The following is a 25,286-nucleotide window of genomic DNA, read 5'->3' on the forward strand; positions in this document are numbered from 1 at the left end:
TCCATACAAAAACGTGAGCTTCACCGTTCACACATGATGGAGGGACGGAGCTCGGACTGTGTGACATTGATTCATTTTAGCAGGTTTTAACGTGAGCAAGCTGTAGAGTGCAGCCAGTATTGGGTTTCAAGTGTTGCAGAAAGGGCTCAACTCGTTTCAACTTTGACGCATAAGTTGTCAGACTTGCTCCTCGATTCAACTCAATAATTTAGTTGTGGTAAAGGTTTGTAAACCAACCCGTTTGAGTACATTGCCAAGACTAATTATTATATCTCTTTATCCTCCTGGTCACATGGTGTAGAATTGCTTTGACTACAGGCTGTTTGGAGTCATTGTAGGTTGATATTGTCTGGCGCTTAGTTAAGCTGTTATGCAGTATTTATAGTTTTTGTATTGTATTGTATTGTGTTTGTATTGTGTGTGTTTTTTTTTTTACATTTCTCTTTCCAATATCCAGTACAGGTTGTTTGTGGAGTATCTGATAGTGAATATCACATTGGCTCATCACATCATTAGCTCACTCATTTTACACTCAGCTGTCTCACCATTAGATGTCAGCAGTTCTTACACAGTGGAGTGTTGATTAAACACACTCATTTACACCTTGAGGAATAAGGTAATCTCCACTGCTGAATATATTTTCATGTACTTCACTTCTAGTTGGCTGAATCCCCTGTTCAGTATCGGCTACAAGAGGAAATTGGAAGAAGATGACATGTACAAAGTTCTACCTGAGGATGCGTCTAAGGGACTTGGAGAGGAACTACAGAGGTATGGCATAATACGTTCATGATTTTAAATGTTAAAGCTTTTGTCGCCATTTTTGTATTGTCTTTTTTCGACTTAATCATTTTAGATTCTTGTACAGTTAGACGCCATTGTAATGTGTATTTTTACAATAACAAGTAAATAAATAAATACATTAAATAATCCAGTGTTCAAACCTGGTCAGCAAAAGAATCATGATCCCAGAACAGAATCAGGTACACATCAAATGTGGATTCAATCGGCCATTATCTTGTCACTTTAAATTTTTTTTAATGTCAGATTGCAGAGAAGTTCTTCCTCTGTACCTCCTCTCCTTAACCTGTGCTGATGCAGCGATAAAGGCCTGCCAGTACCAGCCAGGCTCTTAATACCTTGTTCCCATGACTTCCACCTCTTGAAAGGTTTTCAGGACTGACAAAACCACCTTCTGTCAGCATCTGCTTTCATGACGGTTTTAAAAAGGGTTAACCTCAGCAGGTTTTTTGGTCATTGGTAAGTGTGACGTTAATCCTACAGTTACAACTCATTTATTATTTTACAATTGCATCTTAAGCATGTGTTCTACATGTATGACAACACATAATCTGGTAATCTTGCCACTCAAACATTGTGTTAAGTATATGTAAACAGCTTTAAAACAGAAGTAATGATAATAATAATAATAATAATGATAATGATAATGATAATAATAATAATGATAATAATGATAATACATTTTATTTATAAAGCACTTTTCAAAACAAAGTTACAAAGTGCTTTACATGGTTGAACCAGGATTTAAAAACATTTCAGAACTTAGGCAAACAAAATAAGGCATTTTAGGTAATACAGAAATGACAGGGATTAAAAACAATAACAATAATAATAAGGAAATAAGACGTGTTGAAATAAGGCAGTGTGGTTAAATTAGTTAAATGCTTAACACTGTAATGATCTGTTCTCCACCAGGAGATAATAATAACATGACCCTCTTCCCGTGACCACCCATGGCTTCACTCAGCCTGCACTTTCTATTAATAGCAGAGACCATCAACTCTTGAGGGACCCTGGCACCTGAGTTTGTACTTCTGTTTGGAGACAAACCTACTCTGTTTATAAATAGATAATACTTCTCAAAATGTCACATGAGACGTGGCTCCTAGTCATGAGTTGTGACATGCTGCATCTGTTTTGTGATGCATTTTGCTACTGCTTTTAGGAAATCTTGTCTTGTTTGCTCAGCATAAAGGTAAGCAAGTTCAAAGTACATCATGATATGTGTATCTATACATATAGAAACAGAAAATGACATGTTGTGGATTTCAGGACATGGTCACAAACAGTGATTAATCCAAAAGAAAAAGAAAATACTGATTGATAAAAATGTGAAAATGTATACCATAAAATGTACAGCAATCATGATTCATAATTTGAAAGCATTCTTTGACCTGGTTTTGTACATTGTTCCGAGCAGATGGAGCAGCAAAGTTTTTTCCCACTGCAATGTGGACGTCTGGGACCTTTTAATAAAATTAAAGTCTGAGTGCTTAGGTCAATTGCACCTACTCATGTGATATTAACACAGATAGTGTACGTTTTGCTTCTTAAAACAGCATTCATTCATTGTCAACTGCTTTATCGTCACATGTGGGTCGTGGTAGCTGACATGAGGCGAAAGCAGGGTACAGGTTGCCAGTCCATCACAGGATTAACTCCTACAGTCAATTAAGAGTGCCTAATTAACCTAATCTGCATGTTTTTTGATTGTGGGAGGAACCCAGAGTACCTGGTGAGAACCCACGTGCACATGTAACACAAACATACAAACTCCACACAGAAAGTCCCTCGGTTAAACCGGCAATCAAACCTTAAATTAATATAAGAGTTTGTAATTCCTTTCAGTAGTTTCACTTGTTTTTTGTGGAAATTAACTGTATATATTTTTTAAGTACTAAATCAGAAATGAGTGACTCAAAGTGACGGTTGCTTTCCTTTTCACTTTGTTTTTTCAAAGGTATTGGAATCACGAAGTTCAACAGGCAGCAAAAGAAATGCGTCCCCCAAAACTTTCCAAAGTTGTTGTTAAGTGCTTTTGGAGATCATATTCACTAATTGGAATATACATCTTCCTAGGGGTACAGTGCTGTCATTCACCAAACACAAACATCCACAGTGAGCAATGCTGCATCTAGAATAAGGAAATTGTTTTCATGCAGCACATCCAAATCTCTGTCTTCTATCAGGAGATTCTCAAAATCATTCAGCCACTGCTACTTGGGAAGCTTATTGGGTATTTTGAGAATCAAGACTCGGTCAATAAATCTGCAATCTATGAGGCCTATGGCTATGCTGCAGGCATCTCGTTGTCCACCATATGCCTGACTGTGCTTCATCATCTTTACTTCTACCATGCGCAACGAGAAGGCATGAAGATCCGTGTGGCCATGTGCCACATTATCTATCGGAAGGTCAGTCATTAAGGACTTATCTGTGTTTATATCTATTTCTACCTTTGTCACATTCCTGTGTTTTTTTGTAATTTGGTGTCACACTTGTCTTCTCCACAGGCTCTGTGTCTAAACAACACTGCATTTTCCAAAACTACCACAGGACAAATTGTCAACCTTGTATCAAATGATGTCAATAAATTTGACGAGGTGAGTATCTAATAGTAGGTTTATGTGTTCATATTGTGTTTTGTATCTTATATATTTGACTTATTAGGTCAACAATTCAGAACTTAACTTGGCTACTATTTTCTAGTCATCCTTTATTTTTTATTTTCGTACAGGTAACCCTACATCTGCATTTTTTGTGGCTTGGACCCCTACAAGCAGTCGTTGTGATAGTATTGTTGATATATGCAATCGGCCCATCATGCCTTGCGGGAATGGCTGTCTTCTTCATCTTGATGCCATTACAAACCATGTTTGGACGTCTGTTCTCCAGACTTAGGTTGGTAGGCGTGATTAAAATCTTTCCGCATTCCTCGGCTTTCTCAAGTTTCTGTCGCACTTGTGCCATGCCTTCTGTTTGTCTCTGCTATTTTAGAGCTGAAACAGCAGTGTTTACAGATGACCGAATACGCACAATGAATGAAGTCATCTCTGGAATCCGTGTAATAAAGATGTATGGGTGGGAGAAGCCCTTCATTGCACTGGTGGACGAGGTCAGAAGGTAGCTATGACGTAGTGCTTTTACAAATAAAAACAACTTATAACACAAAAAAATAGAAAATAATAGAAGAATAAAAACACAAAAACATGAAGATAACAGTAATAACAACAGGACAAAAATCTGAAAAAAATGCAGAATTATATTATCATGTTTTCATTTTTGATTTAAGGTAAGCGGCCTCTTTTAATAAAGCTATAGTCTGTTACAAAAAGTTAAGAGGACGTTTAAAAATGTTATGATCTGCAAATTTTACACACACACTGAACTGTGTATGATGCTAAAAATGAGAACGCTAATGAACACACACACAAATGTAAAAATACTGACAACTATGTCTTGTTTTCAGAATGGAAATTGGCAAAATCATGAAAAGCTCGTACCTGCGTGGCCTGAACATGGCATCTTTCTTTGTGGCCAGCAAGATCATCATCTTTCTCACCGTGTGTGTTTATGTACTGATGGGGAACGTGCTGACTTCTAGCAGAGTGTTTATGACGATTGCCCTCTATGGGGCAGTCAGACTCACCATTACACTCTTCTTTCCCTTTGCCATTGAGAAGGCCTCAGAGTCTCTCATCAGTATCAAAAGGATTCAGGTAAATGCACCACAACAGCAGCTACATACAGTATATACCTACATCTAAGTCCTTAATATGAAAAGTGAAAATTCACATGTGATTCTTCCCCTAAGAATTTTCTTCTCCTGGATGAAGTTGCTCCTCAGCGCCTGGAACTTCCTGTGGCAGAGAAGGACTGTATGGTGGAGATTAAGGATTTAATATGCTACTGGGATAAAGTGAGGAACATTTTGGGAAATGTGTCTCACTACTTTGTCTCCATGCAGAAATCCTTAGACACAATAAAGGTCTAGGCATAGATAATGTCGTGTGCTGTACAGATTGTGATGCACATGTTAAAATGTAGTTTTGAGCTATTTACACTAAACCAGGCGTTAAGTTAGATAGTCAATATTTGACAGTAATTTAGTTTATTTGTTCTTTTGTTACAGATGCTCGAGGCGCCAACTTTATATAATGTGTCTTTCACAGTGAGGCCTGAGCAGCTTGTGGCAGTTATTGGACCTGTTGGGGCAGGAAAGGTAGGTCTGTTTTTAAGTCTCAGCTTTTTAGTCATGTAAACATATGTAATTAAAGGTTTTACTGTGATTTATGTGCAGTTACTAGTTTTCTATAATGTATGTGTTTGTTATGGAAACCTTGTGAGGTGACAGGAAAGGTTTTTAGGGGAACCCATGTATCTGAAACCCACAGTACATCATTTCTGTCTCCCCCTTCTGGCACTGAGAGTAATTACAGAATCATTGTTTCCCTGGATTTACCATTTTAGTCAGTTTTTCTTTTTCACCTGAATATTTTTTTGAGGACACTTTCTGTCATAGTTGCTGTAGCTTACTTATGTCTCCACAATTGCTCCCATCTTCATCTCGAGCAAAATGTGAAAAATGGAGAGAATTACCTGCCGCTGATGGACTTACCCAGCATTATTTGCTTTATTTGGCAAGCGTTTCAATGTAACAGCCCAAGTAAACACTGCACAGTGTGACCAAATTCTGAAGGATTTCTTATTGGTCACTTCAATTTATCAAATATAATGTCATACTTTCTACTTGTCCATCTAAATATGTGAAGCTTCTATTTAATACCAAATCTTGTACATTTAAACACATCTCAGCAAACTCACATCATGCATCTTCAGATCCTTAAACATACTTGTGTAATTTATTGACCCTTAGACTCTGGCTGTTTGTTATGTCCTCCACCGGTCACCCCTCCAATCGCTGAGGTCTTAACTATGACCTTGGTTGCTATGGCAAATACCAGTGGGTACTGGACAGCTATGACTTTACAGCCTTGCTCAATATAAATTGTAGTTGACAGTAGGTGACATCAGTATGACCTGTGAGGAAACACAGCCTGAAAAGAATCAAAGACATTTAAGGATATGTGTTTGTGTGTTTGTGCGTTTGTGCGTTTGTGCGTGTCAGTCTTCGCTCCTCAGTGCCATCCTGGGAGAACTAAGCCGGGAAAGCGGTGTGATCAATGTCAAAGGAGAGCTGACATACACATCTCAGCAGGCCTGGATTTTACCTGGCACTATTCGAAGCAACATCCTTTTTGGCAAGGAGCTCGACCCTGAGAAGTATGATCAAGTTCTGATGGCCTGTGCCCTCAAGAGGGTGAGAGTCACTTCAAGTCATATTCTTGACACATGTCACATTTCCTGTTGAATCTCTCATGCTATATTATAGGCCGGTTAATCACAAAGTTACAGCACCTCTAAATTGTAGTGACATATGTGTATACGTGAATAACTAGTAAAAATGCACTTGGACCCTGCTCAGGACATGGACCTCTTGCCAGGGGGTGACTTGGCGAGTGTTGGGGACAGAGGGGCAAATCTCAGTGGAGGACAGAAGGCAAGGGTCAGCTTAGCCAGGTGTGTTGAATGCCTTTACCGAAATGCATTTTGTTGCTGCTATCTGAGACCAAGATATCCTCCATATATGTTTATATATTTATATGTGTATTTCAGAGCATTGTATCAGGATGCCGATATCTATTTGCTGGATGATCCCCTCAGTGCTGTGGATGCTGAGGTGGGCCGACATCTCTTTGAAGAGTAAGTCCTGTTATTATTGTTTCCCCATTGTTTTTGCCAACAAAATAATGAAATAATAAAAATTGCCTATCTCAGTGAAAAGCACATTCCAAATAATGTTATTATATTGACAACATATTAAAATTGTTTGCTTAAAAAAACATTTGTTTTACCTAGGTGCATTTGTGGAGTTTTGAGGAAGAAGCCTCGCATATTAGTTACTCACCAACTACAGTATCTGAAAGCTGCAGATCATATACTGGTCTTGAAGGAGGTTAGTGTTCGTGTTGTGTGTGCATTGGACGCTTTTTATCTTAAAGAGAAGTGCTTAAATTAACCGATTTGCATTTAGCTTTGTAGTGATTTAAAAAAAATTGTGCTAATACAAAACTAAATGCAAATCGGTTAAGTATTCCTTTAAACATCCGATAGGTGAATGGCAAAACAGAAGAAGAAATTTACAGTTGGCATAACCATGTGGTATTTTACTTAGGTTCTTATTATTTGTACTCTGCTAAGTGCATATGGGAAAATAGACATTACGTATTAAAAGAGTGTACATATACAGTACATATATATGTATATATATGTATATATATATATATATATATATGTGTGTATATATATATAAACATATATACATGATGCGGTTGTTAAGAATGTTGAGGACAGTATTTCACCTGAAACTAGGAAACATTCAGGGAACAGTGATAGTGGTAAATCAAGCACTACTTCCTCAGACAGAAAAGGTAATCCCCCAGCAGGGTCACATTATGGAGGTGTCTGGGAGTGTGTAATACATATGGTGAAGAGGATCCTCAGTTCAGTTCTCCAGCCTTGAACCCCAGTGACCTTAAACTCAGGACTCCTAATCATATCCTGTTTATAAAAGGAAGTTTGGTGAATTTCAACCATTCACTATGAAACAGGAAGTGCCCTGGAACTTTGCCTTACATTGAGTGATTGCCTCGAAAGAGGCCGACCCTGAACATGTCTACATTATTATTATTATTGTTATTATTATGTGGCTTTGTGGCCATTTTTGAGGGGGTTAACGAATGAAAGTGAAGACTTGAGTGAGGGAGACAGGGAGATCAGAGAACTACTGCGTTCCCTGACTTGTGTGGGGGGGACACGAGGAGCCTTTCATGTGTCCTAGTTAATGATATTATTTGAACTGACTGTGAATTCATTCTTTATTTAAATAGTTTGGAGTAAAATTACATATATATAAAGCAGACAAATGATAATACTACTACTAATAATAATATAATAAACACTAAATTTGATAATAGGGTAAAGCAGGTACCCTATTAACCCATGTATAGGCAAAACAATTATTCTCATACATGTTTTTCTCGCCTAAATGTCATGTCAAAATTTTTCTTGACTGCGTGCGTTTGTATGTCTCTCCTCTTCTTTGTTAGGGCCAGATGGTGGCACGAGGGACGTACAGTGAGTTGCAGCGTTCTGGAATAGATTTTACCTCTTTGCTTAAGGAGGAGGAGGAAGGCCAGGACGATGAGAAGCAAGGCACATCTCCCATCCCAGCGGCTGTCTCTAGCCACTCCCGCTCACGTACAATCTCAGTCAACTCTTTGTCCTCCAAGTCCTCCCTATGCTCTTCTCGTTACTCTTTGATAGATGGAGTGGATCCACTTGCAGTGGTGAGTATTGAGCTAAAGCCACACTAAAAGGTGGAAAATGTCCTGTTGTTCATCCTTTAAGCCACTAGAGAGCAGAAGATACTCACTGATACTTCCCTACTGCTTAAAGCTTTATTTGAGGAAGTGGTGCTTAATTCCAGGGGTGTGTATTTGTAGGCAGTGCAACGAACAGAGGAGGAAGGTCGCTCAGAGGGAAACATCGGCGTGCGCATGTATGTGAAATACTTCAGGGCAGGTGCTAACTTGCTGGTCCTCTTGGTCCTCATTTTACTTAATGTCCTTGCACATGTGAGTGGAGTTCTTCAATTCATTGTTTTCTTTTACAATTATATTAGTGTCCAACTGAATTGTTTAATGCATTTGCTTTGTTTTGCAAAATTAAAATTAAAAATAATGATTATTTTGTTTGCTTGTGTTTGTTTAGGTTGCCTTCGTCCTGCAGGACTGGTGGATTGCTCACTGGTGAGATTTGTTTCTTTTACACACACAAAAAAAACAAAGCTTGCAATAATAAACTGTTTTTTTCTGGCATATGTCTACAAAGCGGTTCGAATTTTAATAATGGAAGACGATTGAACCAACAGTTCTTCTTGGCAATATCTGACACTTGTTGAAACCAACCTTGTACCTCAGGACAGAAGAAATGTGTTTTGTGTAGTACCTCCATGTTGTAGCTTTCTTTCTTCTTTTTGTTTACTTGTCCTTGTCGATTTTTTTCTTTTGTGTCTGAATGCAGGGCCTCTGAACAAGAGCGCATCAATGTGACAGAGCACCTCAATGGCAGCTTCCCTCAGCAGCTGGACCTTGACCTGTACCTAGGTGTTTACGCAGGTGAAGCTCACGAAGCACATATAGCTTTTTATGTACTGTGGCAGTCTCAATTTGCAGCCATTCAGTGAACAGACTCGCAGTTATTTGGCTGTGGCCCAAGGCCTTCTAGGCCCACTGTATGTGTACATGGGCCTCAGCTGTACAGAGAGATAGCAGTGCCTTTCTTTTTCATTGCCGTTTGATTGCTCCGATTATCTCCCTGTGACTTACATGCTTTTCAGTCATTCAAGCTTTTTATCCACAGTGACAGATCAGCATTTATGACAAAAACACGCTTATGTTTTTACTTGATGTCATATTAAATATATGCCTATTTTTCAACAGACATACATTTAGCATTGCATATGTGGTGATTAATGTTATAATTTTTTTCTGATTTTCTTAGGTTTAACAGCTTTTTCAATTGTGTTTGGCTTCCTTCGCTGTATTCTCTTCTTTAATGTCCTGGTGAGCTCAGCCCAAACTCTACACAGCAGCATGTTCAATGCCATCCTGCGGACCCCAGTTCACTTTTTCGACGTCAATCCGATTGGTAAGTGGCTCACCATCATATGAAGCACACATTGAAATAACTGAATTCTTTCTTGCATGGTCAAGGTTACACACTATGTATATTTAAGTATCTGCTGGCTATGAGACATTAACACCCAGTTGCACTTGCTGTAGAGGTTACTGTTGTGACATCTCACCACTAGAGTGCAGACTGTTACTTATTTTGTCATGTTGTGATCCACTTAACAAACAGCCGTATGCCTGCCTTGTATGTAACTCCATAGTCTGTCATTTCCATCAAGGTCTGCATGATATAATAATTAACACGTTAAGATGATAAAAACTTCAAATAGAATGAAAGATTTATGCCTAATAATCAATTGTACTGATAAATTTAATAACACGTCATATTAATTAGGTAGTCTTAAATTTACAAGGAACTGTAAATTGAACTTGATTTATGATTATTTACCATGAATGAACTGGCATCATAAAAGTATCTGCTGCGATACAAAATGTGTGCAATCAAGAGGCCACTTCAGTCAAAAACCTTGCAATATAGCTTAATATTTAGCCATAATGTATTTAATACATGCGAAGAGAGTGCTATCTTCTTTAATGACACATCATGTTAAATAAATACAGTTTGTAGTAGATTTTGGACAGTGTTGTGTTTGGACAAGGGTATTGTGCAAATAAAGATGTATTTGTCTTGTGCTCTGTATCAGAAATCTTTGAATATTTCATTAGCGTTGTAGGCTGTAGCTTCATGGTCAATAGAGTGGGCAGATGGACATGATTTTAAAAGTAAGCAAAGACTCTAAATATGTCTGACTTTACACAAGAAAGGCTGCTGGATTTTCCTTGGGTGTGATTAATGCCACCTCCTTAAATAGAAACCAATAAAACTAAAAGAAAAATTACAGGATTGAATCATTTGCTATTGCCTATGATTTTGGTGTATTAATTATAGACCTATTTTAATCAGCTGAATTAATGTGACTACAATCTGTCATTGATATAAGTCAACTGTCAAGTGGCCCACTTTGATAACTTTAATTTTTCTGGAACATTGTTCACCTGTCAGTGGATAATTACTTGGCCTAATCTTCCCATAGTGAAATGCATGTACAACACAATAAGCTTTGGTGGGAATTCTTAGCAAGAAGGGAACCTAAGTCTGTATAATGAGTCATAATAAGCTGGTAACACAAGTCTAAATATGATTTGAGGGTGTTCAGGAGCTTGTGGTTTCAACTTGTATCAAAGGTGGGTGTAGCAACAAAGCGTTCCCTTTGCAAAGCTGTGTTTGGTGCGAACACCAAAGGTCGTAATCTTTAACTCTTGTTTTTAGTGCTGCTGTTATGTTTCATACTGTATTTGACTACCTGATGGCTTATCTGGGTGTGCCGTGCTTGGTAATCTACACAGAGGAGGAGAACAAACACTTTGAATAATGTAATAATCTGTTTAATAGTGCAGCAAAGGAGAGGCTTAACAGACACTGCTATCTGATTGCTGCTGTGCTGCTATCAGTAACCATTGTATGACCAGTCCAGTCATTACAGTTTTCCCTCTTGGCTAGCATACAACATGGTGTGGACTGGATTTATAGACAACTGTTCCAGAGTTGATTTTTCTGACGTCCTTTGACAAGTCAAGAGTAGATTAGTAAAAACTTTTTACTTTTTGGCTCTTAATAATAATTTTTTTTTTAAGTCACTTCTGCAAAAAATAAAAACCATGACAGTTGTTGTCAGTTCCTCTTTAATTCACGACGTTTTGCCTTTGTAGAATTTTCCCTTCCGACACAGCTGCTTTCACATCCACTATAGTGCGTTGCCATAAGTGTGTATATTTTGTAGCTGTGCGCCCGTGTGTTGGTTAAGGATTCGACAAATGTTTACATGTGTAAGTGATGGGTGCGTTGCTGCTGAACAGGGTCGCTGTTTGATAGCTGTCCTCAGAGTGAAAGGTTACCATTTCAAGCGTCACTGCACAAAGGCCTTATTTGTTATTCTGTGAATGTGGTTTTTAACAATAGAGTACACTGGTGGTGAATTATTATTGATGGAAAGGCACTGTAGTTCTTCTGTATCACTGGATGAATGCCTTTGCGCCATTTGAGTCATGTTTCTGTGTTATCTTTTGTGCTGTGTGGAGATAGTTGATGTTGCGAGTTGGGGCTTTTGGTGATTAAAACCTTTATATGTAGTAACAATGCTGTTTGGAATTTTTGAGATAGCAAAATGCTGTTGATAACAGTGCTGACTGAAATCCCCACATTATAAGGACTAATATAACTTAATACATTAGCTTTGCTCAATTTTAGTAATATGTACAGTCGTATTATAGCTGTTCATCCGAATTTGATCCAGTTAGCGCAGCACAGACAGTAGTGGATGTGTTGAGCTGATGGCGATCCCTGTAATTTAGTGTCACTGAGTGGGCTAATCCCCTCAGAGACTGTAGGCCAGGGCTTCAGCTCATCAGCACTGTCAGAGGAGTGGCGTTTCAGTCAACACACACACACACACACACACACACACACACAGATATGCACTCACACACGCCTTACCGTCCCTCTTTCACATTGGCACAGCGGGCCATCTCTGTGCTAGGTGTCACTCAGCTGCTGTTGACACATGGAACTTCAGTTTTTCAGTAGTCAGTGATGTGAGATTTTAATTGTGTTTACAGAAGCAGTGTTTTTAATGTCTATATTCCAGGTCTGGCTGGTTCGAAGAGCAAAGTGGATGCAGTACTGCAGAGAGGATGATGATATCGAAGTGTGTAAATTGAATGTGGAGATGGAGCCGTGTGTGTGTGTGCAGTATGGCTGATAGGGCTCCCCCTCACTCTGCACTTCCACTATTTAATTGCATGAAAGGGAAGGAGAGGAGATTGCAGGAGCCTGGCGGTGTGAGCGAAGAGAATGGATTTAGAATGTATTAGTATTGGCAGCAAGGTGCCGGCGGTGGGAGGCTGCCCCAGGCTTGTGGGCCCTTCATAGAAGTGCAGGTGAGCTGTGCCACCTCCAGCCTTGGCAGCCCCCTTCCCCAGTATTCCTTCATTATCACTCCTGCTTCGTTGAAAGGCCCCTCAAACTGCACTGCGGCCCACACATGGAGTGGCTCTGAGTTGTCCAGTTATCTTGATGTTTACAGGGAACAACAATTTGCCACACGCCCTGCTGTAGCTGGAGCCCACTGTTAGACTTCTTTACGTGTGATTGGGGGCCCTGCTCAACTAATATCTCCACCTAAGGGGGTCGCCTTAGTTGGGAGGGCTTGATATTTCCTGAGCCCAAAAAAGTGGTGCAAATCACCCTGGGAGTCTTAAACCATGAGAAATTATTTGATACTAATGCTGCTGATATCCTGAAATGTCTATACCCCTCTCTACACAATAGGTGATATTGTTGACAACCACCCATAGTGATTGAAGCCATTGTCCCGCACCGATCTTACCTCATAGGCATTTCCATGCAGCCAATGTCTTTGTGTAACTGCATCACTGTAATGTATCCCTTCTATAGTCTGTGTAGGACGGAGAATGGTCTTTACTTCATACCCTATGAAACCCACTGTTAACTGAGCCGCTTGTCAAACAGCTGATAGCTGACTGATGTTTTCTGCTCTAACACCCTCCAACCATGGTATGATGTAACCTGCAGAAACCTATCCTTTTCTCATTGGCATTGTTTGTCAAATATGCATGAATTTGGGTCATCTATGGCTTAGACAGTGAAATTACCTAAGTATTATTGGATCTTCCACAAACACAGTTTGACAAGTACACCCCCTATTCCCAGGCTAAAGAAGAGGCATTCTTCACTAGTATAGCAGCGGCTCTGCCCCCTTGCTTGAACCTTCCCCTCGGGATGTCTGTATGCTAAACGGGCACTCACACTGTGAATAAGATTAGTCTGCCTCCAAGTGTACAACATGCTTATGCCACTTGACTTTGAATCAGTACTGATTTGGAGCATTGCTAGGTTGTTGTGGGGAATAATGCCTTGGCTGGGTTTATGCAATGGCTGTTATGGGGAGCCCATCCTCGTCTGGGTGCATGTTTTTAGGCGGGAGCAGAATTTTGGATAAAGCTGTAAGCTGCTTACAGCTGTGGAGAGCAGTGATTACAGGGCCCACCTCCGTAGGACTGAGAAGGAGGCTAGGAGGCAACTTTTAGGTCAGTGGAGCTATGGCTTCACCATGCCTTGAGGGTCCCACATTACCACACTGCCAACATGTCACATTCCCTTATTTACTTGATCAAGTCCCACCCTGCTTCACATGGCCTTTTCCATGAGCCTAGAGAAACTAAATGTGTCACTGACATTGTGTCATCTAGGGCCCTAAATGTGTGAGTGATGCTTTATTTGCTTTATCTCCAGCCAGCTATTATCATTTACTTAGTGATGTATCGCTGTTAGAGACAATGTGTTGCTCAAGAACAGCATGAAACATTATGAGGCTATTTTTGAGACCCCTTTGCCAAGGGAATATAAACTTAAGCACATGACACATCTGCAGCTATTCTTGACTTTTTAAATTTTTTTTTAATCTCAGTCATAGTTGTGGCAGACAAGCGGCTGTCGAGGCTTTGGTACTTTTTGTCCATCTCTGAGCATTTGAGGGCTTTCTTTACAGAAAAGAAATAGAGGAAGTCTTTCTGTATAACCTGCCTTTGCATTGTATAGTGTGGGATTGGCTGTCACTGACCCTGCTGTAAATAGTGTGTGAAGCCAGGTGGAGTGTAATCTTATGTTCTGCGGAATCCGAAGAGGGTAGCAAAGTTGCTTAAGCAGTGACAATAAAGGGCTGCCTCAGCACCTGTGGAGCACCAGCCAAAACAATGAACACCTGAGCAGATTGGAGGCAACTCAATTAACGTCACTGACACTGCCAGTCAGAAAATAAAGGCAGGTACGCAGCTTCTGTTGCCTTTTGTTTCCAAACAAAAGCTTCCCTCATGTATTCAGCCAAGAGTATGGCAGTCTTTGTGAAAGGCTCGACAAATAATGATTCATTGTATAATCTAGATAGGCTTGTGTTTTTCATCTGTTATTATGCTCCGTTTATAACCTCTGTTCTTTTAAATTGAAAGGTACTTTGGTAATTGTTGCTCAATAGTCTTGTGAGATTTAATTGGAATTGAAGCAAACAAAGTATTTTTTTATTGTGGGTGCTGAGAATAATTGCCTAAAATGTGTTCCACCAAATGTACCAAGGGGATTTTTGTTAGATCTGATTATTACACGTTAAACAGCGTGCATTGACACAGTACAATTAAACGATGCATCACATATTTCCATATGTTTCCACATTTTCTCCAACTGCTGTAAAATAATTATTTTTTATCATACATATTTACTCTAATCTCATGTAATCTGTTCATTTTTGTTGTGTTGTCTCCCAGGGAGAATCCTCAACAGGTTTTCAAAGGACATTGGTTACCTGGACTCACTCCTCCCATGGACTTTTGTGGACTTTATCCAGGTGAGTCTTACCTCGGCAGGTTTGGTCGCTGGCGGTGCAGCATGGGGAGGCCATTTCATGCCTGGCTAAACCTGCTTTGTGGTCTTGGTCCCCTAATCTGGAAACAATTACTGTAGGATTACCCGCCGGCGCGGCCTAGCGCCTGCACAGATTTAATAAAAGTGTGCACATAGGGTGAGGGCGTGGCTCTCTCTGTGTGACACAACAGAAGCAGCATCTTTAGAGAATGTGTATGGAGACTACTAAGCAAGTGACAGGGAGAAAGAAAGGAACCAGAGGAGGAAATAAAGGCCCCGGGATGATCAGGTCAGATGTGGAGGGGAAAACAGTGAGGAGAGGAGGAGAGAGGTGACAAGGTTGATGTGTTGAGTGGCAAAGAGATGTGATCAGTAGTCATGCAGCAATGTAGCTTCATATGTGTTAGAGGGAAGGGAAGGCAACAGGTCAAATGGAATGTACCCATAGCAGGGCTTGCTGCCTTTAGTGCAATTCACCCAGGTTCTGTGGTCTTATAGGCCTGGTAGCCAAGGGCCACCCTAGTGCATAACCAGGTTGGGTTACCAAATGCCACCCTGCCACTGTGACAGCCATCTCCCATGAAAGCCTGCGGAGATGAGCCAGCTCATGCACCTAGCGTCACAAAGAAGGGAATGTTCGCTGCACAATTCTAGGTAGAGGAGCAGGCGTGGCTCCTTGGTTAGGGCCAAAGAATAGAACAAAGGCGTGCTGAAAAAGAATCTTCCCTCCACAATGCCTGAGTGATGTTTGTGGCAGATACCCATCTCACAGTAGACAAAAGCCATCTTAAATGCTGAAAGCACAAAAGATCATTCACACAAAAAGCTTTTTGTGTGGTATGGGTTCCCTCATTTTGATAATAAGGTGAATAATGGCCGGAGTAAAATAATAACTTTGTAGAAGACCCATAAGGTCCAACAAAAACAGGGAAAGTACAATAGGTTGTGACTGAACATATGTACACTCTGTACCTCGTGAATTACATCATTATATTCATTATTTCTTATTTCGGTTATTTGGTGCTCTAGTAAAAGAATAATGTTTATACAATAGGTGAAGAACAAATGGTGTTTATGGTGTTAAAATGTGACTAAGTGTATGTGGTGGATGTTATTTCTGTTGGTCCTTTGCTGCAGTAGAAAGTGGGAGGTCATTGTGATATAGGACAAAGGTGGCATCTTCTGGACAAAACACTTTTGTTTGTGCTGCTTTCTGCTTTCTTGTTTGCAGGTGTCTTTCATGGGACCATCTTGAAAGCGTTCAGGAAGGAAGATTTTCACTCTTTCTTTATCAAAGTATTAGCTGCTGATCCTATTGTTGCTCACTCGCAGAGGGACATTTCCCTATAGTCATTGTCCAAATGGTTGTCAGTGGGGAATAAAGTGAAACTTCATAAACAATGCCCTAACTGGTTTATCTCTCCCTATGGGGAGAGACCGCTTCCGTGCGAGGATTTGCGCCAGAACCTCCTCCTTTATGGTGGAGTAAGCACTTCACTGCCTCTCAGCTCTGCCCCCATACTTGCCTAACAAGGGGATTCCCTCAAGCTGGGTGAACCTGGTTAAACTCCAGAGCCTGATTTTTCCACAGGTCTCATTTAGTAGTAATTTAGTATATTGCGAAAAAAGGGTTCTTTCTCTCCCTTCTTTATGGTCAGGGGACAAAGACAGAAATGTCAATTAAAAACACCTCAGGCTTTTGGGACTGTCGGCTTTTGTGTGGACTTGACCTTTAAATCCTGGGTTACCTCTATTTTCACAGAGGGCGCAGGGGAGGAGGGTAGGACAATGAGGGGTGAGTTCAGGGGTCTATCAGCAGAGGATTTTGTGTGAAGGCTCTTGACCAAGTCACACCACTAACTGTGGGGTCCATAGATATATTCATAGGCCTTTGACAAAATTCAGTTTGTCAGGATGTTTATGCTCAGACGCCAGGTGATAATCACTTTCATTTACATGGGACCTAGCCTGCTCCTGCCAGTGTTAATGGCATATAAACATTTGCTCATGAGTCACAAAGTAAATTGCAGCGGTGAAAAGTGACTGACATCTGGAGAGAGAAAATAGTTTGCGTGTGTGAGGCAAGAGGGGTGTGCATGGCTATGCAGATGCAAAAACCCAGCGCAGAAGGCACACAAACGCAGAAAAATGGCTATTATCTAAGAACACTGGCGGGTGGGTTGTGTGAGTCTCTATATTGTGTCACATTGTGTGTCAGGCCTCTTCAGTGGCTTTGTGGGATATGAGAACTGCTGACGTAACCGTTAGTGCTGTAGGATGGGATTTCACTGGCTTTCTCTGCTTCTTAAACACGCTGGTGACAGAAGGAGTGAAGAATGCACTGGCTCCAGGCATTACACAGGTTAGCCTGAGAAACACAGGAGATGGTCCTGTTTGGAAATGCATAGGCTGTGCCATAAAACCCCTTTGACCATTGTTTTATGACGGTGCCATTGTCGCCTCGCACAAGGTGGAATAACACAAAGTGACATAGGAAAGTGAGAAGCCAGAAGAAGAGCTCATACAGATACTTTGTAGTCACTTATTTGAATAAACCAGAACACACAAAAACAGCCCTGTGTTTGTGTGTGTTTGTCTTTATGGGTGTGGTTAACTAGCCACTCAGCAATACCGCACATGGTCATTTGATGGTGAGCAATGGTCGGTAAAAGCTTCCCGTGTGTGTATGTGTGGTCCTCCATTATGCTGCAGTCCAGCACCTCAGCTGCTCTGATTCTGCCGCACAGGCCAGGCCTGGGGTTGTTTGAGCCTGGGAACTCAAAAAACAAAGTCTTTCTGAGTCTCACCTCATGACCAAATGATGAGGATCATGAGTTCTGTGCTTTCTGTGACTTTTGTATTTGTGAATTGCTGTTTTCTTGAAAAAGGTTTTGTATTATTATCAAGTGGAAGAGAAAGGAGCAATGACTGAATGAATGACTTTACTGGACACTAGTGATTTATAGTATAGTGAGGTGGGGGCTGCATTTCAAAGCCTTTCTCTTATTTCCAAAATGGGGTTGGAAATCAGCAGCTTGACTGAGCCCAAATAAGTGACTTCTTTTACCTTTTCACAGCACACAAAGGCCTAATCCTAGGACTACTTGAGCCACCAATGTAGACAGCGACTGAGACCACCACAGTATGTGTCAGACCCTCCTTACCACACACAAAACACATTGACTGCAGCTTTATGAAGTGAAAATGGCCCAGAAAGGGAAAATGTGAAGGAGGTGTCCACAGTCATTTCTCCCAAAGAAAAGCCACAGCATCGTGGCATTTAATGCTAAAATAAAGCCCAGAGACAGAGTAGAATGGATTGGGTCACCTCTATTGTTCCAGAGCCCAAGTGGAACAGCCCTGTTTTGTTTCAGTACCACTGACCCTTGCAACTTATTGTGCGGCTCTGTCATGGAAAGTGTGGAATAAAGAAAAAACCCAGCAGTGACAGAAGACTTCTTTTGAGGAATTCTCTTTACCACGCATTCCCCCCCGTTTCCTGTTTTGTTTGCATGTCTTTCCCTGTGGCAAATATTGCACTCTGACAGTAAATAAAGGGAGGATGAAAAAGGGTTTGTAAAAAGTGCACTGAATCCCTGTGTCCAGAGGGATGTTTAATTAAAGGGAAGTGTTTATTTTTGTGCTGCGGAACAACAGTTGCTATCATAGCTGAACACAAATATAGCAATTAACTTCAATTTTCTACATTTATTTGGACATCAAAGAGCTGATAGAATCATTGAGAAAATAAAGCAACTGGGGTCAGCAGAGATTTGAATGGTCTTTAGATACAGCAGTGTGCCCAGTTTGCTTGAATGATTGAATCGCATGCGTGCGGTAGCTTTCTTTTCTTGCTAAAGAGCAATTAGCGGTAATTCTTTATTTAAACTGTTAGTATACAAAAGCCTTCATCCTTTTATCCACTTCTGTGTGCAGGGGGATGTGGCTTTTGGAGTTTTCTATTCCTGTGTGGTTCCATAGGAGATATGGATGTGGTCTGGTGAGGGGGGGGGGGTGAAATGAACGCTTGTAGGATCATTTATCGGAGTCATCTGTGTGTGGTGTGGGTGGGGGCCACGGTGTTCCTGATGCTGACATGATAATGCCACAGACCACGCAAATGGATCACATCAAACAGGGTCTTGGCGACAGAGACCTTTGGGAGCAGGAGGAGGCAAGACTCCTATCTTCTGGTTCCTGCTCCTCCTCTGTCCCCTCAGATGACCCCACTGTCAGATAAGCCACCCTAGTTTGGACATTAATGGCTCCAGCTGAAATGGGCCCAATTAGAATTCAAGTTAGCCAACCAGCAAACATGAATGAGCAGTGTAATATGTGCCACCAACCAGCAGCAGGAGAGTGAAAGAAAAACAGTATGATAAGATTTTTGTTCAGTTAATATTTGTGCCCCTGAAGGGAAAGCTGGAAAACGTGCTGTAATGGCCCATGTGCCACCATCTCAATTTGCAGTCTGGTACCCTTCCATCAAGACTAAGATTGAAACTTATGTACTGTGAAATTCTTGGGATCAGTTGGGCTCAGCAGCTTCCACTTAACTGGTTTGATTGTCATAGCTTGACTATGGCAATGGTTAGACTAATACTACCCCCTTATCTGAACTTCGAATGGGATTGTGTAGCTTTTCATCATCTAAATACACTGAAAGTGATCATGCGCTTTAGTGGCAGATCTGTAATTAAGGGGCAAAATTTGATTTTTCGTCTCTCAGGGCCAGTCGGGGCTAGACACCACTGACGGTAACCTTACGATCCTAATCTCCATGTCTTAGGATGTGTCTAATTTCAGGGTGTGAGGCTTACATTTTATCACCTACCAATCATGTCACAAGGTTTAGCTTTCAGTTGAAAAAGATTGGTCTCAAACGTTTTCAGTGACAAGATGTATCCAGATCACTGACTTGCGGTACCGCTTACCTTTCGTACTTAAACAGATATGCATCAGTATAACAAACATTCTGTTAATTAATAAGAAAACGGTTTTTTAAGTATCAAAAGAAAAATACCAGTATTTGATTTTCATTATAAATAAAAGTTACTTGATTTAAAGAAAAGCCCACAAAGTGATTTTCAGGGTTTGGTTATTAAATTTGTTACATTATTGGAGTAGGTTCTTTCATGACATTATTTTAAGGTAGCATATTTTATTTTTACGCCAGATGAATAGTGTGATCAGTCACATTTCAGGGGCAAATTCTATATTTTGCAAGTAGAAACCCTTAGATTAGTGTAGTTGAGAAAAAAGTGAAAAAGTTACGAGTCATCCCCACCACCACATACAGGCTTTTGTAAAATCATTGTATCTTTAATGTTGACAGTGATAAGTGTGATCAGATGCTTCTTTCAATTTTCTAAACATAGTGCAGGTGTGGTTGCTTTGCTGTTGCCAGTCCTCAGGCAGCTCTGGTATCCTGGTCTTGATGTGTCACAGAGCCACTAAGACAGGTGATGAGTCACTGTGTTGTTGAGGGCTGTGTGGTGATGTATCAGACACCCACAGTGTGGTTCCCAGAGCCCTCTGTCAGTCATTGTGGCCATGCCTGTTGGCTGGCTGCTCTGCCAGGGAGGCTTACTGGCCAGAAGTGTTGAAGGGAAAGCCTGAGGGAGCCACGGATATGAGCTACATTGGCCAAGTGGTAAATTCTCACCTGTTACTAAGTGAGAATTAGTGCCGCAATCGTTTTCCTTTCACACTGTGAGTCACATAAGCTCAGTCCCACAACCTGCTGTTTCCTTACTGTATGTCCATTTTGGTCTCACACAAATAGAGCTGAAAAGTTTCTCTTGTTCAGTGGTGGCCCTCACAGCAGCAGTGGAGCTTTTGATTCTTTAATTAATATTTTTCTCAAACCTTTTTCTTTTGTTCACAGATTTTTCTCCAAGTTATTGGAGTCGTTGTAGTTGCTGCAATCATCATCCCTTGGATCCTCATCCCTATTGTTCCTCTTCTTGCCGTTTTTCTGTATCTGAGACGCTACTTCCTGCAAACCTCCAGGGATATCAAGCGTCTAGAGTCTACCAGTAAATTTTTCCTTTTTCTTTTTGGTGTGGGGGCTTGGAAATGTCCATTTAAGCCAAAAGACAAAAGCAGAACACAGGAATGCTAATAAACCATTGAAGAAGGCCACAGTCATTAGCATAAAGGCTAAAGGTGGTGGAAGCCTATGGCTCGACCACACTCAGTTTCCTCAAGAAATGGGAGTTCATGACATCACATACAATGAAACAAAATGCAAAGTGTGCATGACTAGGCCAATGGAGGCTTTAGTTTATCTATTTCATTCCGGGTTGAGAGCCCAAGTGCTTATTGGCCAACATGTTCCATCATAATAAAGAACAACTATTTAGTCAAGTCGAGGGTTTTAGGTTTTGTAAATCTATCAGAGAGAAATTGAAGACCACTTCAAAACTTGCAAATTAATTTGCAACCTTAAACCAAAATTGATTGGCATCAGAGACATTATTTAAAAAAAGATTCCTAATTCAATGACAGCAGTCATGTAGAATACTTAAAAATATGTGGCAGTTCTCAATAGTAAATTGTTAGTGTTTGGTTCGGCTTAAATATCAGTACAAACACACAAAATTGTGTAGTCCACATAATCAAAAACACTCTCTGCTTAGTCTAGATATAAATCAAGCGTGTTGATAAAATGTGGTGATAAATTAATCGATAACTGTTTTCATTGATGCACGTTTGCCAGCAGATGCTTGACATTGTTCTGTATGCATTTCTTTTAGCTCGCAGTCCCGTCTTCTCCCACCTTTCTTCCTCTCTCCAAGGCCTGAGCACAATCCGTGCCTTCAAGGTTCAGCAGAGGTTTCAGCAAATTTTTGATGAACATCAAGATCTTCACTCAGGTGAAAAGAATCTCACTTAATTAACCAATCAATGTATCATGCACATTTGAAACCATATAGTTTGTGTAGTTATGTATCTAGTTACTATGACTGTTTTTTTTTTTTTTTTTTTTATCAGAAGCCTGGTTCTTATTCCTGACTACTTCTCGTTGGTTTGCTGTGCGTCTTGATGGAATTTGTTCACTTTTCGTCACCATTACTGCATTTGGCTGTCTTTTCCTCAGACATGGTACTGTATGAATCCTGGTTAAAACACATGTGACATTATTAATACATCCATAATGGTAACCTCTTAATTGCGTGACTGTTTGCATTTCTATGATATGACAGGGTTGGAGCCTGGTGCAGTGGGTCTGGCTCTTTCTTACGCTGTTACACTGACAGGCATGTTTCAGTGGGGTGTCAGACAGAGTGCAGAGATTGAGAACATGGTGAGAATACAATAGATATTATAATACACACACATTATTTTTACTGGACTTCAACTAGTCCTGAAAATGCCTGGTGCTGGAGTGTCGGGCTCATACCTGGCTGTTACCAGCAGCAGGATCCCCCAGGGCTACGCTGTGATGGATGAGTACCATGGGGATCAAGGGAGCTTACGGCACAGGCCCTGGTGGAACCACCCCGGGTGCACATTTTGGTGATAGTAGTAAATATTCAAATGAGATCTTTAAGAGCAGAAGTGGAGGGAAGGGCTCCATTTGGTCAACAGTTGGTACTAAGACTGGACTATATGTTAATGCAGATACCAAAGTGTTCACTTTCTTTTTATTGTATACACTATAATATAGTGTATACAATAAAAATATTTTTTTAGAGTATTTGGTCACAAATACCCATTTCTTATGTGAATTTTGAAAAAGTATGCTTCATTTTACTATATGTAAATATGATTTGCCTTATTTTGTTGTAGATGACGTCGGTGGAGAGAGTGGTTGAGTATGCAGAGCTGGAGAGTGAAGCGCCTTGGGAGACAGATAAAAAGCCTCCACATGACTGGCCGAAGGAAGGCTCCATCACCTTTGACAGAGTCAACTTCTCTTACAGTGCCAGTGAGCCTTTGGTCCTAAAGAACCTGAGCGTTGTCTTCACAGCCAGAGAAAAGGTTCTTGTCTTTACTCCCACCTGTGCATGCTTACTGGTGTGCACAGTCCATGACTTGGGTTGATATGCACTCAGTGTAGAGGGTGTGGTGTGATTCTGTTTTTATGTGGCATTATTTTCAAATCAATTATTAAAGGGACAGAATATTGTACGGCTGAACTTTGAGGACTATACCATTTGTGATTCATGGAATACATATCATGTAATTAAGACTGTTCAAGTGGATCCATTTGTTCCCAATTTGCATTTTGAGTTACCTGATGGTGACAACAGTTTATTCACTATAGAGAGAGAAGAGGCCAAGGTAGAGGGGTGAAGAAAGAGAGGGAGGTAGGCAGAGGGAGATGGTTGAGGATGATTGAAATTGTGTTTAATGCTGGGGGTGTATTTTGCATGGCTATGGTTGGCCAGGGCGGCTGATTTCACAATGGATGGGTTGATAAGTGTCGAGCCCCTGGCTCTGTCAGCCCATGGGAGGGATCACTGCAGCATACCATGAGGGTGAAAGGCTTTGTGCATCCTGACAGTTCTCCTGACACCCTTGCACAAGGAAACCTGTGCCAATCACCTACAGTATAAGATGCATTCACTCTGTCTCTCTGTGCAGTCACACCACTATAGATAATCATATAAAAGCACACAACTGGCCACGACATCTCATTTGACCTTCTGTTGTTAAGAGAGCAATAGTTCATGAACGACATAATATTAACCTCCAAGATTGTGCATAGTATAAATTATGAAGTGAACTTTGGCATACAGTGTTTATCTAACGTAGAAGAACCTTGTGATAATGATTTATCTGATTACTGAATACCAAGGAAAGAGTAAATCCTCCTTCCCGATCACAGTTCGCAACGTTCCTGGCATTCGTTTTTATTGCAGGTTGGGGTAGATAGCAGTTAATATTGTAATTCCCACCCAGATAGATGTTAAAGGCAACAAAGGACCTGCTTTAATGCTTAGGGATGACAGCCGGCAGTTTTTGAAACATACATGCACTTTAAAAAGGGTGATTAAATGCACGTATGAGAATCATCTTTTGATTAGAAAAATGTTGAGGCTCTTCAACGTGTCTTTATTTGGTCACTTAGTTTTGTATATCTGCATGATAATAATGTGTGTTTATAGGGTTTGCCACGTAGGAAGAGTCTCAGGTTATAAGGTTTTATGCCCTCCTTAAATTTGTGATGACATGCTGCTGTTGCCATTAAGTGCTTCTTCTTTTTTTTTACCCATTACCAACTCCTTTTAATCTCTTTTTTGAGACTTTGACTAAAGTACTGTGTTCTTATTTTCACAATATGAACTGGTGTTAGATTCTGGGGTTATACTCCTGCAGTTACACTCCCATCCGCCCTTTACCCATGGTCCCATTTGAGAGGACCATAATGTTGCGGGGTAGCCACTGTGTTTTTACCACAAGTGGACAATCTCTTCTTGGCCATTCCTCCTTTTGGCTTGAGTAGCCAGAGTTGGAGTTCTGGCTAGGCCAGGATAGATGGTTTAAATCCCTTCCTCCTCTGTCCTTGGGGACCAACAGCTGAGGACATTTCTTTGTCTAGCACTTTTTTAAACAAGCACACAGAATAAATCATAAGACAGAAAGAACAAAAAAGATGGATTACTGTACATTTTTTGAAAACAAGTAAGAATATCTCGGTGACAATTATGCAGGGCTAGGTGACTTCTACTGGAAAGGGATGAGCAATTGTCTGTAATAGCTGTTCAGCAGCTCATTCAACGTGGACTTCTTTTTTCACAGTCAACACAAACTTTCTCAGCTGTGCTACAAACAGAGTAAAATATCTACACTCTAAATTGACCGCGGGTGTGTGTGAGTGGATGGTTGTTTGTCTCTATGTGGCCCTGTGATGGACTGGATATCTGTCCAGGGTGTACCCTGCCTATCGCCCTATGTCAGCTGAGATTGGCACAGCACCTCCCGTGACCCTCATGTGGAGGATAAAGCAGTAGAAAATTGATGGATGTATAGTAACTTCCAAGTACAAAATGTCCAAACTGCGTAAAACTTCACATTTGGACACCAACATGCCAATATTCAATATTCTGAAATAGTTGCCACTCAGTGGGTACAATAACCAACAGCAGCTCCTTTGAGAGACATTCGGAATTCTGGATTATTAGGAGGCACATCTTTTAGAAGTAGGTCAGTGTCTGGGTTGTGGTCGCAGGAATCCTCGAACAGGCCCTTTAGGAACAGCAAACTCAGTCCTGTACATTGTGATC

General features: G+C 40.7%; 1 protein-coding gene across 2 annotated transcripts in view; it reads left to right on the top strand.

The window, feature by feature from the left end:
- The window catches only part of abcc4 (ATP-binding cassette, sub-family C (CFTR/MRP), member 4), a 36,063-nt gene that overhangs the window by 539 nt on the left and 10,238 nt on the right, over positions 1-25,286 (top strand). Inside the window, exons 2-25 of one of the 2 annotated variants that reach the window (XM_058622164.1) lie at positions 661-771; positions 2,762-2,882; positions 2,991-3,215; positions 3,315-3,404; positions 3,539-3,702; positions 3,799-3,924; positions 4,271-4,520; positions 4,616-4,720; positions 4,934-5,023; positions 5,930-6,121; positions 6,287-6,381; positions 6,478-6,564; positions 6,721-6,817; positions 7,971-8,210; positions 8,367-8,498; positions 8,635-8,672; positions 8,947-9,041; positions 9,427-9,573; positions 14,955-15,034; positions 20,939-21,089; positions 21,810-21,929; positions 22,048-22,158; positions 22,260-22,360; positions 22,846-23,037. In XM_058622164.1, coding sequence (XP_058478147.1) covers positions 661-771; positions 2,762-2,882; positions 2,991-3,215; positions 3,315-3,404; positions 3,539-3,702; positions 3,799-3,924; positions 4,271-4,520; positions 4,616-4,720; positions 4,934-5,023; positions 5,930-6,121; positions 6,287-6,381; positions 6,478-6,564; positions 6,721-6,817; positions 7,971-8,210; positions 8,367-8,498; positions 8,635-8,672; positions 8,947-9,041; positions 9,427-9,573; positions 14,955-15,034; positions 20,939-21,089; positions 21,810-21,929; positions 22,048-22,158; positions 22,260-22,360; positions 22,846-23,037 — 3,160 coding nt within the window. Of the gene's footprint in view, positions 1-660; positions 772-2,761; positions 2,883-2,990; positions 3,216-3,314; positions 3,405-3,538; positions 3,703-3,798; positions 3,925-4,270; positions 4,521-4,615; positions 4,721-4,933; positions 5,024-5,929; positions 6,122-6,286; positions 6,382-6,477; positions 6,565-6,720; positions 6,818-7,970; positions 8,211-8,366; positions 8,499-8,634; positions 8,673-8,946; positions 9,042-9,426; positions 9,574-14,954; positions 15,035-20,938; positions 21,090-21,809; positions 21,930-22,047; positions 22,159-22,259; positions 22,361-22,845; positions 23,038-25,286 lie in introns of those variants that run through there. The other variant, XM_058622165.1, reaches the window with a different exon arrangement.

The sequence above is a fragment of the Solea solea genome, chromosome 2 (assembly GCF_958295425.1).
Source record: "Solea solea chromosome 2, fSolSol10.1, whole genome shotgun sequence".
NCBI lineage: Eukaryota > Metazoa > Chordata > Actinopteri > Pleuronectiformes > Soleidae > Solea > Solea solea.